The sequence below is a fragment of the Bicyclus anynana genome, chromosome 20 (genome assembly GCF_947172395.1).
Source record: "Bicyclus anynana chromosome 20, ilBicAnyn1.1, whole genome shotgun sequence".
Lineage (NCBI taxonomy): Eukaryota > Metazoa > Arthropoda > Insecta > Lepidoptera > Nymphalidae > Bicyclus > Bicyclus anynana.
This window is the reverse complement of record NC_069102.1, coordinates 3,157,993-3,171,612: the sequence shown is the minus strand read 5'-3', so window position 1 is coordinate 3,171,612 and position 13,620 is coordinate 3,157,993. Positions and strand designations below refer to the sequence as shown.

At 36.4% G+C, this 13,620-nt stretch overlaps 2 protein-coding genes and 1 long non-coding RNA gene across 8 annotated transcripts in view; 1 reads left to right on the top strand and 2 right to left on the bottom strand.

Annotated features, from left to right (window-relative positions):
- LOC128199236 (uncharacterized) overlaps positions 1–13,620 on the bottom strand; it is a 245,669-nt gene that overhangs the window by 16,926 nt on the left and 215,123 nt on the right. The gene's annotated exons all lie outside the window — the stretch shown is intronic.
- LOC112052778 (hillarin) overlaps positions 1–13,620 on the bottom strand; it is a 77,679-nt gene that overhangs the window by 16,926 nt on the left and 47,133 nt on the right. The window lies entirely within an intron of this gene.
- LOC112052780 (probable methylcrotonoyl-CoA carboxylase beta chain, mitochondrial) lies at positions 233–2,373 on the top strand. The gene has a single exon (XM_024092001.2). The coding sequence runs from the start codon at positions 495–497 to the stop codon at positions 2,166–2,168; it is 1,674 nt and encodes a 557-aa protein (XP_023947769.2). The 5' UTR covers positions 233–494; the 3' UTR covers positions 2,169–2,373.

Genomic DNA, 13,620 nt, shown 5'->3' with positions numbered 1-13,620 from the left:
AAATGTTTTGCACCAATAACGATAATTCAGTTTAGAGAAGATATTTCTAACTACGGTTACTTTCGATTTCATTCCAAATAGATTTGTTTAGAGCTTTTTGAAGACTTCATTCATACACAAAGAGCATAACGTTTATTGGCCAGGTAGGTACGTATCGTGGGCAGGTTAAGTAGGTCGCATAATTGTGTATTCGTTTACGGTCTGTAAAGCCGAAAAGCGTGCCATTGTCATACACTTCAGCGCATAGTAATATGAGCGACGCGACTTGAATGACGATTTGCGACTCGTGATAAGTGTATTTATGTAAATATTACATCAAGCCACTTACAATTCACATTATCGTTTCATTATTCAAGTTTTTATCAACGCGGGTGAAACCATACGACGAAAATTGTTTTCGTGACACTTAATCGCTTAGATAACAGTGTATTTATCGTCAGTCAGTTGTCGAAAGCAAACTCGACGGACGCTCGTGTTGTAAATGAACTTATAAAATGTTAAAACTAGTCAGAGTAATACGGCGATTAAATGCCCAATGCCGGCAGTACAACTACGCGACGGTGATCGGAAGCGAGCCGAACAAAAATGACCCTTACTACCAAGAGAACAAGGCGAAAATGGACGAACTCGTCGAGGAACTTTGCCAGAAAACGAGCGACGCTATCAAAGGTGGGCCCGAGGAGGCGGTAAAGAGGCACACGGCAAGAGGAAAATTGCTCGTCAGAAACAGGATTAACCGGTTAGTGGACGAAGGAAGCGACGTTTTGGAATTGAGCACGTTAGCCGCTACCGACATGTACAAAGGTCAGGTTCCGTGCGCCGGCATAGTTACAGCTATCGGCAAAGTTCAAGGTCAGGACTGCATGATTGTCGCGAACGATGCCACCGTTAAAGGAGGCACTTATTTTCCTATGACGGTCAAAAAGCATTTGCGTGCGCAGGCGATTGCTCAGGAATGCCGGCTTCCTTGCATTTACCTCGTTGACTCAGGAGGTGCTCATTTACCGGACCAAGCGGATGTTTTTCCCGACAGGGAACATTTCGGGCGGATATTTTACAACCAAGCGAACATGTCAGCGGAAGGTATCCCGCAAATATCTGTAGTGATGGGGTCGTGTACCGCCGGAGGTGCTTATATCCCTAGTATGTCAGATGAAAGTATTATAATAAAGAATCAAGGTACAATATTTCTTGCTGGTCCACCGTTAGTGAAAGCAGCGACAGGAGAGAGTGTGTCGGCTGAGGATTTAGGAGGTGCTGACTTACATTGCAGACAATCTGGAGTGACTGATCACTATGCCCAAGATGACGAACATGCTTTACACTTGGCAAGAAATGTGGTCGCTAACCTTAACTGGAACAATGATCAGCGAGCCAGAAACTATCCTCCTAAGGTTGACGAACCTGTTCATGACATCGAGGAGTTGCATGGGATTGTCGGTGCAAATATACAAAGACCTTTCGACATACGAGAAGTGGTTGCAAGAATTGTAGACGGTAGTAGGTTTCATGAATTTAAACAGTTTTATGGCGACACATTGGTGTGTGGATTTGCATCGGTATATGGTCACCCTGTAGGCGTTATAGGCAATAATGGTGTTTTGCAATCAGAGGCTGCTTTAAAAGGTTCGCATTTCATTCAGCTTTGTGCTGCTCGTAAAATACCGCTTCTGTTCCTTCAGAATATTACCGGTTTTATGGTCGGCAGAGAGGCTGAGGCTGGCGGTATTGCTAAGAATGGTGCAAAAATGGTTACAGCTGTGAGCTGTTTTAAAGGACCAAAGATAACTGTTCTAGTAGGTGGTAGTTTTGGAGCTGGCAATTACGGTATGTGTGGAAGAGCTTATTCTCCAAGTTTTCTTTACATGTGGCCTAATGCCAGAATATCAGTGATGGGTGGACCGCAAGCTGCGACCGTTTTATCACTAGTTGCGAAAGAGAAAGCTTTAAGAGATAAGAAGCCTTGGAGTGATGAAGACGAGAAAAAGGTTAGAGGACCGTTAGAAGCACAATTTGAGAAAGAAGGTCGACCATATTTTAGTACTGCCCGATTATGGGACGATGGCATAGTGGCTCCTAAAGATACAAGAAAAGTGATAGGTCTCAGTTTATCCACTGCTTTGAATCGTCCATTCAGAGACAGTAAATTCGGTGTGTTCAGAATGTGAGATAAACGTTGATGACAATTATGTGTGTTTAAGATAAAGTGTGGTGTGGCGATAACGGTTTTAACTGAACTTGATAATTATAATGGACTTGAAAAACATGTGATTTGTGTTTGATTGTATTATCAGTGAATTATATTTAGTTGTTACACAATCTGTTTGATTTATACTTCTTATTTCAAATTTGAATATATTTATTAACTCTTAACATTAGTTGATATAGAAATACTTTTGAAATTCCATGTGTATGTGTTAAAATATTTAAAGAGAGTATATTTTACCGAGAAGAGCTCGCAAGAAACTAAACAATATTAATGTAAAGTGTAGGTACCTAGTTAAATTCGGTCTACTACACATTCTAACAAATTGTTTAATTTTGTTAAATTTAAGTTCAAAACTTCGTTCTGAATAATTTTAAATACCATTATAAATTTAGTTTATAGATTTACAGGGTATCTGCATAACGGGATTTTTTAATTATAATTTAGTTTATAGATTAACCAGGTATCTGCATAACAGGGTCATAATTTACCAGGTAGATATTATCTACAGAAAAGTATTTTTTTTTATTTACGATATCTTTTACTTAATTTTGTAATATAATTATTATCTATTTATATTTAAATATTTGCCACATCTTTTATATATGACCATATTTCCATTCCCGTCGGGAAAGACTGTATTAGGTTAGGAGTGGATACAACAATAATCCAACGGAGCGGGGATCGAATCACCACTTTACCGACCGATTTACCGTTGAGCTATTGAGGATCTTTTCTTCTTCTTCATCTATCTTCATCATCATTAACAACTCATATTCGGCTCACGGTTAAGCACGAGCCTTCTCTCAGAGTGAGAGGGGTTAGGCCTTAGTTCACCACGCTGACCCAATGTTTATTGGCAGACTTCACACATGAGAGATTTAAGAAAATCTATCTTAGCAACCTGTAATTATAATCTTTTACGTAAATATATACTTAAATAAATATGTAACAATAATATTCATTTAAGTATATTTATTTATTAAGTATAACAAACAAATAAAAATAACACAATAACAAAATGTAAATTGACACTTAATTGCAGCAATTATTAAGTAACCTTAGTCAATAAGACAATGAATAAGGACATTCATCTCATTAATCAATTTAGATCAATCAGCGTTCAAAACGCCGATGCATATGAATGTGGACCTAAAATTATAAACAATACAGTTCATAATAGTATTTTGGATGTTGTTGCATTTAAAAAGAATAGCCGTTGATTATAACAGTGGGAACAATGGTGCGATAAAAACAATATCCGTTGTAATTATAGTATGCGCGTTATCATCTGAGTCGTCCGGTCATAAAAGTCAAAAAAGATAGGAATGTGCAGCGCGCCTACCTGCGCACCCTAATTATCGATAAACGGCTACCTGCGCACGTGCTAATGATGAGTCAATAATGATTTGGACGATTCTGATTGGTCGGTTTCTAATGTAATTGCATTGCGTATTTTTTTTGCTATAAATGTGTTTACTGCAATTAAATAAATACATTCATGTGTTACTCGTTGCGCACTATGGATACTTTATTTTCTAACGTTGATCTGAAGAAATTACATGGCGATATTAGCCCTCAAGCTCGAACACTGATTCACAACGTATTCCTGTTTCTCAATGAATTGAAAAGTGATCCGAATAAAGTGGCTTCTCTAAATTTCAACAAACCACGTGAAATGGCCGCATTTGTTTGTGGTGTGAGCAGAGCGACAGTGGACCGAATCAAGACGGAAGTATCACAATCAGGCAGTACCTGTATACCAAGAACAAATTTTAAGAAACCACAAACCGTCACTAATATTGACGATTTTGATAAAAGTGTGTTGAAGCGAACTGTAGCTTCATTTTATGAGAATGGAGAGTATCCATCCGTGGCGAAAATATTAGAAAAATTCCGTGAACAATTACCCGATTTTAAATGCGGCAACACTTCAATGAGAATACTACTGAAGGAGGTTGGGTTCCAGTATAAGAAAAATAGCGAAGGACGTAAATATTTAATGGAAAGAACTGATATTGTTTGTGCTAGAATGGACTTTTTAAGGAAATTGGATTTACTTAGAAGAACTAACGATCAGCGACCACGTTTCTATCTAGACGAAACATGGATTAATCAAAACCATGCAAGAAAGAGGATGTGGCTTGGAAGCAACGATGAAGGAGGTTTCAAGAATCAGCCTGTGGGAAAAGGCCAAAGATTAATAGTTTGCCATGCGGGTTCTGCAAGGACTGGCTTCGTTCCAGATGCGAAGCTAATATTTAAAGCGGTGAAATCAAAGGATGCTGATTACCACACAGAAATGGATGGCGAAACATATATGGCATGGTTTTCCGAATTCCTGAATCTACTTGAAGAGCCCTCAGTTATAATTGTCGATAACGCAAGCTATCATTCGATACAGTTGGAAAAGATACCCACAAGAAACACGAGGAAAGCTGAAATTCAAGAATGGTTGACAAAGAAAAAGATTCCATATTCCAGCAACGAAATTATTGAAGAATTAATAAGAAAAGTAAAAGCCAGTAACCCGCAGAAGGTCTACGCTTTAGACCATCTGGCAAATGAACGAGGTCATGAAGTAATAAGGCTCCCTCCATATCACTGTCAATATAACCCAATAGAATTAATTTGGGCACAAGTAAAGGGAGAAGTTGCGAAGAATAATAATACCTTCAAGATAGCAGATGTCGAAAATCACCTCCACCGAGCCATAGAAAATGTCACACGAGAAGACTGGGCCAAATGTGTTAGGCATGCCGAAGAACTTCAAAACAAAGATTTACAAAAAGCTCTAATTAGAGATCACGCGCCGCTTATAATAAATTTGGCAGAAGACGAAGATTCTGATGATGAAGACTCAGATGAAGATTAATTTTATTTAGTTAATAATTATATAATATGAAATATGTATTATATTAAATCAAATATTGTTAATTTTTTTAATTTTGTGAACAAGATACGATAATAAACTTTACTTATCGATAATATGTCTTTCATTGTTACACCCTTCACTAGACGGCTCCATAAGACCCATAAGTGGAAGCGAGATAGATATAGAGAAATGATTTATGGCCCTAAGACTCAGTTGTTAACGCGCGTACTTTTACTTTTTTTTTAATATGCATGTGGTGAAGTACGTACTGGGTTCATGTTTGTACCTTTACAGCCATTTAGGAGCAAGTGTCAACTGTAATTGCTTTTAATATGATATCTACATCTTTGTTTTATCATTATAAACCTCTACGAGTCTCCTCCTCAGAGTCCTCTCAGAATGAGAGGGGATAGGCCAATAGTCCACCACGCTGGCCCAATGCAAATTAGCAGACTTCATACCAGCTACATACATACAAGAAAATTCTCAGGTATGCAGGTTTCCTCACGATGTTTTTCCTTCACCGTTTGAGACACGTGATATTTAATATCTTAAAATGCACATATAACTAACATAAACGAAAAGATTCGAACCAACAGCCTCCGGAATCTGAGGCAGAGCATATCCACTGGGCAATCACGTTTCTCCATTTTTGTTTATTACGACTTAATTTCACTTTTTACTACGAGCGCCCCGGTGTGTCACCCTCGAAAAAGAAGTATGTACCTACACGCAATTAAACTTTACGAGATAAAAAGTAGCCTTTGTGTTAATCCAAGTTATAATCTATCTCCATTCCAAATTTTAGCTGAATCGGTTTTATAGTCACTGCGTGATAAAGTAACAAACATTCATACCAACATAACCATCAGTTATTCGCACATCTCGGGACCACGGATTTTTAAGGACAAAGAGTAGCTTATGTGTTAATCCAGGGTAATTTAAGTCCATTTTAATGTTATGGTGTATAACCATAAAGATTTCATAAACATTCGTTTTTATTATCGTTCATATTCAAATAAATATAATCAGAAGTAGGTTCTGTGCATGTAAATGGTAATTACTTATCAGATGGCCACTTAATTTCTAGAAGATTACAGCACAGACCGCGATACAAACAAAAACAGACCGCCATAGTTGTTCATTCGGCATACAAATCGGCAATTAACTGTGTTAATAGCAAAGAAGATTTCTTATTAAGAATGCTTGGTACAAAAACTGCGCGTGCGGTCCACGGTTGGAAAGCGTAAAATGGACATGATGTATGATGTATTCTGTGTGAAGTATTGGCTACTTTACTAATGTTTAGTGACGTAAGTTGACAGTGTGTTAAGTTATGGTGTTAGATAAAAGTATACAAGTAAGGCATTGGCGTATCTAGGATTTTTTCCTAGGGTCGACCTGGCCCTCTACATCAAGTACGAGTATATTATTAGTATCTAATAGAATTCCATATCGGTATTCCAGATCCCACTAGGCCCCCCCGCTATATACGCCTATGAAGTATGTATAAAAGTTCAATCGGTCAGAAACACATAAATGTTAGTGTTAGCGGACGCCCGCGAATCTGCCCGCGTGAAACACTTACTTTGTAGTAGAAATAATTAAAATTTCATTAGTTGAAACCCCTATTCAATAATAATTAATTTTTCATCATTAACGACCCATATTCGGCCCACTGTTGAGCACGGGTCTCCTGTCAGAATGAGAGGGGTTAGTCCAATAGTCCACCACTTTAATTAAAACTAAAATTCACTTATGTGAAAAGTTTGAGGTGCTCCGGACCGGATTCGAACCCACGCCCTCCGGGATCGGATGTCGCGGACTTTTTTCATAGAACTTTTTAAGTGGAACAATTCTGTTCAGTTTAAGCAACGCAAGCCGCGTAAAGCTCTCAATAGGAAAGGAATCCCCGATTTTGAAACATTCTTCATTGGTGCTCCGCTCCTATTGGTCTTAGCGTCATAATATATAGCCTCTAGCCTTCCTCGATAAATGGGCTATCTAACACTGAAAGAATTTTTCAAATCGGGCCAGTAGTTCCTGAGATTAGCGCGTTCAAGCAAACAAACGAACTCTTCAGCTTTATAATATTACTATACATTAGTTTCAACAACAACATTATAATGCTATAAGTAACTTAACTATAAATTACTATAAGTACCCACATGACTGTATTATTAAATAATTATTTTGCATTTAATATTCTAATTGCCGACTAATTGTTAACAATTGATCTTTGTGCTTTAACAATTTATCGATATGTCGTTATAGACCTTGGCGGCAATTGCTAAAGATTAAACGTATGTAAATATGTATGGGATAAAGGTTTTATTTATGCAAAGATACACCATAAGATCCTATTTTAAAAGAAAACAATAAATCACTTTAGATTACTCAATGATCCTACGTACAGTAGCCTCAGACCAATTATAGAAGGACCAGTATCGCACCCATATTCACAAACGAAATTTTCTGTCATTTTCTGAGGAAAACGAGCTTAGATTTGTTGATATATCTTTTACTAAGCTAGAAGTTTTTGCCCGTTTTTTACACCATTCAATTACACTAAAAGGTATTTTTACGGAGCTCGTTAACCGACGAACACGATTACAACTATGAACACAGTTTTTATAATCGCATTAGATCGTTGATCATATACTTTGACAGAAAATTAACGTCTAGCGTGGCAGGTCCTATACAATAATTGGTCTGAGATAGTAGCGTATTTAAAAAGCCGCCGTTTTTTTTTGCCGCCTTAATGATTCTCATGAAATTCGATTTACTAAGTATTAGTTTCTTTTTATTCTACCAAAAAATTGTAACTTTAAGTTTTGTACTCTATGGTCATAAACTCATAACTACATTAGTTTATTCTTAATTTTCATTAAGTTAAGATAAAAGTTATTGAGTCAATTTTGCCGCCCCTGTAATATGCCACCGATTACAAGTCTGCTGGTAAATCCGTCACTGCCTACCTATCCTATAAATACCGAAATATAATTCTGAATTACCCTTGATTACATAGAATAAATTGTAATTTTCTTACTTAAACTTAAACGACTTAAACAATTTTTATAAGGTAAAAATATAACTAAAGAGATAATTAAACACGTCTTAGGAATACTTCAAAGAAATTATTATAAAAGATAATTGATTTCGTTACACCTAAAACATAAAGCCAATAAGCAGTAAGTTTAGAATTTTGAAAGTAACAAATGATTCAGTCAAGTCTAGACCATTAATAAAATAGCTATTAAAATATTACGCGTAAAATTTCATAGTTGTAAATTTGATAATCTACCGAAACAGAAAACGTAGGACGTTAATAATTGGCCGTAAATGCCATAGACGGAACAGTAGTGTATAGAGCAGAGGTTCTCAATCTTTTTTTTCTTATAGCCCACTCTCTAATTTAACTGGTTCTGGCTGGTGGGAGGCTTCGGCCGTATCTAGTTACCACCCTACCGACAAAGGCGTACCCCCAAGCGATTTAGTGTTCCGGTACGACGTCGTGGTGTAGAAACCGAAAGGGGTGTGGATTTCATACTACGCTCAACAAGTTAGGCCGCTTCCATCTTAGATTGCATCAAAACTTACCATCAGGTGAGATTGTAGTCAAGGGCTAACTTGTAGCGAATAAAAAAAAATATTGGTTTCGGTGGACCTTTGCTAAATTTATATCCAAAACTCGACAAGAAATGTGATTAGATTCACCTATATAAAATTTGCGTTGCAGCTGAATCAACAGCCACCACGAAACAACAGTTAAAAAAATAAAGTGAGAATCGATTACTTATATAGTTAATTAATTAATTGATTGTGTGTGGATGACAAAAAGTCAATAAAATTGTCCAGGCATAAAGTTATTCAGCCAACTTGAACAACAAGTAATCAATTCAAAATTACTTTATTAAAAAAACTCGCCTAAAATTAATTTACCAGTCTTGGCTATCAGTATGAAACGAATTAAATTTTCGTGGATCCCCCCCGTCGTAATTGTGAACCCCCATTTTTATGTCATGTCAACGCAGATCCCCGCCGAGTCTTCCGGAGATCCCTCTGGGTCCACCTGAACCACTTTGGGAATCTATGGTATAGAGGATTCCGCTCGCTGTGTAGGTGCCAGACCTACCTACTATGTACACAACTCTGGGACCACAATGCGATGGTCTAGTAGATAATAATTATTACGTTAAATCTTTAATTTTATTAATTAGTAGCGCATGACCGATTCGTTGTGATGTGAACAGTGGCGTAGTTTGAGTTTTTGCCGTTTCAAGGATTTTAATTATTACATTAAATCTATACTTCAATATCTATACTTCTATACTAATATTATAAAGAGGAAAACTTTGTTTGTATGTTTGTTTGTTTGTAATGAATAGGCTCAAAAACTACTGGACCGATTTAAAAATTCTTTCACCATTTGAAAGCTACATTATCCACAAGTAACATAGGCTAAATTTTATTTTGGAAAAAATTAGGGTTCCGTAAGATATTTGGGTTTTTCGGACACAAGGTGTAAAAAATCGACCAGAAAAGTTACTTATTTTGCATACGCTGCCTAAGAAACGTTTCGTGGTACTTTCGAATCGTCGTAGGGTAGGGGTAGGTAGGGGTAGGGTAGGGATAGGGTGGGGTAGGAGTAGGGGTAGGGGTAGGGCAGGAGTAGGTAGGGGTAGGGTAGAATAGGGGTAATTTAAAGTTTACATCGAGTTTTACGCGGACGAAATCGTGAGCGTCCGCTAGTTTAATATAATTCGCATCATATCATATCATAAGAAATATCTTATTCAACAGAATATGAATTACATCGTACATTTTTTTTTTATTGAGAAAAAATACAATAGGAATACTGGGTGCATTACCGCGCTGGACAGCCAGGCTAATCCTTTGCGCGAAAATTAACCATCTCTTCTGTCACCTGTCGATGCAACTAGCCGAAGTACATCTTATAACTGATTGAAAATCTTTATAAGCTACCACTGCTCCGAAGCACACATTTCTGAAAAGATTGGACAACTGAGCGAATTCAAAATACTGCAGGCTTTCGAGAGGCATATTTTTTGGCTATATTTTATCTAATAAGGCACATCGGGAATTATTAAAATTTCAAAAAAAATTGTCTAAATCTTTGCAATTGCCGCCACCGACTTTCGTAAGCCACCCAAAAAATATTCATTTTATCCTTAAAATTATACAACCTTATTAGTCATACATCCTCAATCGGCATTTGCTTTCACCTTAGCAAAGATCATACGTACATTAAAGTGAAGTGTTTATGTCTCTATGTGCCAAAGTCATTACAACTGCATATGAGGCATTTGAAAGCATAATCCCTCGAAGCAGGAAGTTAAGACTCCATTCGCAGCAACTAATAATCCTGTACACTTACATTTATTCTTGCTGTTTACTTATACCTATATTACAATTTACAGGTTGTGTTGTAAGGGTGACTTTTCATTGTCTAAAATGATAAATTTTCTCAAATAATGGCCTGAAGTTTGAGGTTCAATAGAAAGAAAGAAAATAACGTTTATTTTAAAATTGTGACACCTATTACAATGCCTAAGCAATATTGTAATGTCGAATGCCTCAACCCCCTGGGCAAGGCAAGACCAAAACTCAAGTAGTACAAGCATCAAACACCATTCTGTCATGTTTGACACAATCTTGTACAAAATACTAGCTTAGCATTGTACTGCATGAACCAAGCAAATGCTTACGAATACGGCGCATACGGCGCTGATTTTCAGCTATTACTCTGATCTTGGTGACACGGATGTACATAGCCACGCAGCGACATATTAATTATTATAACTTTAAAATAAAAACAATAAACAAACTAAAATTTATAAGCTAACTTTAAATCGTATTAAACTGAACTACTAAATAACACCAAGACATATTTATCTCATTTGAAGCATTTTTTATTTGATAATTACGTAAAAAATTATGATGTAAATGTTACAAAATTACTTAGTTAAATAATAGTTAAAAATATGTCGAATTATTACAGGTAAACAGTTATAAATAAATTCTCAACTCATTACATTAGCAAGCTAATCGACGACAAGTTTTTTGAACTCGGTCAATCCAAATTCTTGTTCTCGATTACGTTACTTAATAAGGAAAATGGAGTCAAAATTTGTAAACACAACCTCACCTGACACCAACGCACCATTGCGTCAGAAAGATCGTCAGAATTACAATATTCATAATCGCCGCAGGATTCTGCACCGAATGTAAACGGCTTTTAACGTCGGATTACAAGCAATGCATTTAATTCAACAGATGAATTCCTGTCTGTTCTCAATAACTACGTTTAAAAAAATAGAGTCAATATTATTAAACACAATTTCTCGTGACCCCAACGTTCCATTGCGTCAGAGAGGTCGTCAGAATTACAATATTCATATTCGCCGCGGCCTCAGGATTCTGCACCGAGTGTAAACGGCTCTTAACGTCGGATTACAAGCAATACATTTAATTCAACAGGTAAATTCCTGTCTGTTCTCAATAACTACGTTTAAAAAAAAATAGAGTCAAGAATTTTAAACACAATTTCTCGTGACCCCAACGTTCCATTGCGTCAGAGAGGTCGTCAGAATTACAATATTCATATTCGCCGCGGCCTCAGAAATCTGCATCGAATGGAAACGGCCCCTAACGTCGGATTACAAGCAATGCATTTAATTCAACAGGTGTAATATTTTGTAATTCAAATGTACTTTGAGATGGCTCGACGCGTAATACCTATTATTTCTTCTCGACATTCCTGTTTCGTAATTGATGTTATTGCGTTGGTACATGACGGGGCCCATTGCTTTTTACAGCCTTGATAAATATTTTGTTTGTCGTCATCAACCCATATTCGGCTCACTGCTGAGCTCGAGTCTCCTCTCAGAATGAGAGGGGTTAGGCCAATAGTCCACCACGCTGGCCCAATGCGGATTTGCAGACTTCACACACGCAGAGAATTAAGAAAATTCTCTGGTATGCAGGTTTCCTCACGATGTTTTCCTTCACCGATTGAGACACGTGATATTTAATTTCTTAAAATGCGCACAACTGAAAAGTTGGAGGTGCATGCCCCGGACCGGATTCGAACCCACACCCTCCAGAATCGGAGGCAGAGGTCATATCCACTGGGCTATCACGGCACGGCAAATATTTTGTTTAGATATTGCTTTTTGTTATATTTCATTTTTTACATGACTTCCAAAAAAGGAGGGGGTATTCTCAATGAGGCGTTTGATTCCTTTATATTCGTAACATATAAGAAGTATTAATTTAAAAAGAAAAAATATTCAAATTTTGCTTTTATTATATACATATAATATGAGGTTAGCATTAAAATAATTTGTTAAAAAAATGTTTTTCAATCACTATTTAAATTCATTGTTTTTGACTTAATTTATTTGTTTAGTTTTCTATTCTATTCAGTATTTATGTAACTGTGAGATTAATTTATCAATGTTCCTAACAGTCTTGATTTATACCTTATCTATGTTTTAAGGAATTCATAATAAAAAATCAAGAACGCAGTAAGAATTACATACTTCCTAAATAAAAATATTAATATTTTGCAAAATCCAACTTCTGATCCCTCAATTTATGTAATAACTAGCTGACGCCGCGCGGTTTCACCCGCGTGGTTCCCATACCCATAAGAATAAGGATAATATATAGCCTATAGCCTTCCTCGACAAATGGGCTATCTAACACAGAAAGATTTTTTTAAATCGGACCAGTAGTTCCAAAGATTAGTGCGTTCAATCAAACAAACAAACAAACTCTATATAAACAAACAAACTCTATATAAATTTATAATATTAGTGTATATGATGAAATTGATGAATGTTTTTGAGATAGTAAAATAGCGAAACCTCAATATAGACGCTAATTCGATTGCTAATAAAATTAATCGATAGGTTAATGATTTAACATTGTAAATTAATTTTAATCGAATTAACCGACTAACTTATCAGAGCTGACCGTAATTTCGAGACCGGGATACTGTTCGATACTTTGTTGTCATTATAATTAACTTTTCAATACTATTAAGTATTCATGGCTGGTGGAAGGCTTCGGCCGTGGCTAGTTACCACCCTACTAACAACGACGTATCGCCAAGCAATTTATCGTTCCGGTACGATATCGTGTAGAAACCGAAAAGGGGTGTGGATTTTCAACCTCCTCCTAACAAGTTAGCCCGCTTCCATCTTACACTGCATCATCACTTACCATCAGATGAGATTGTAGTCAAGGGCTTACTTTTAAAAAATAAAAAAAAAAAACAAAAAAGTTACGAAGGTACTATAAAATTGATGATTTTCTTGATGTCAAAGATCCGAGGACTACTTCGGTTTTTTCTACATACCTACAATCTTAAAATTGTAATAAATTAATTTTGATTTGATATGATTTCAAATTATAGTTACGAGCGTTCCAAACGCATCTTGATCCGAGAGCCCACAGCAATCTCAGTCAGGGTTTTCTGTTATTACCATTTCACAATATTGTTTAAATCTAA

Bases quoted from the DNA above. Each gene is read 5' to 3' on its own strand.
- LOC112052780 (XM_024092001.2), top strand. From the start codon at position 495: ATGTTAAAACTAGTCAGAGTAATACGGCGATTAAATGCCCAATGCCGG.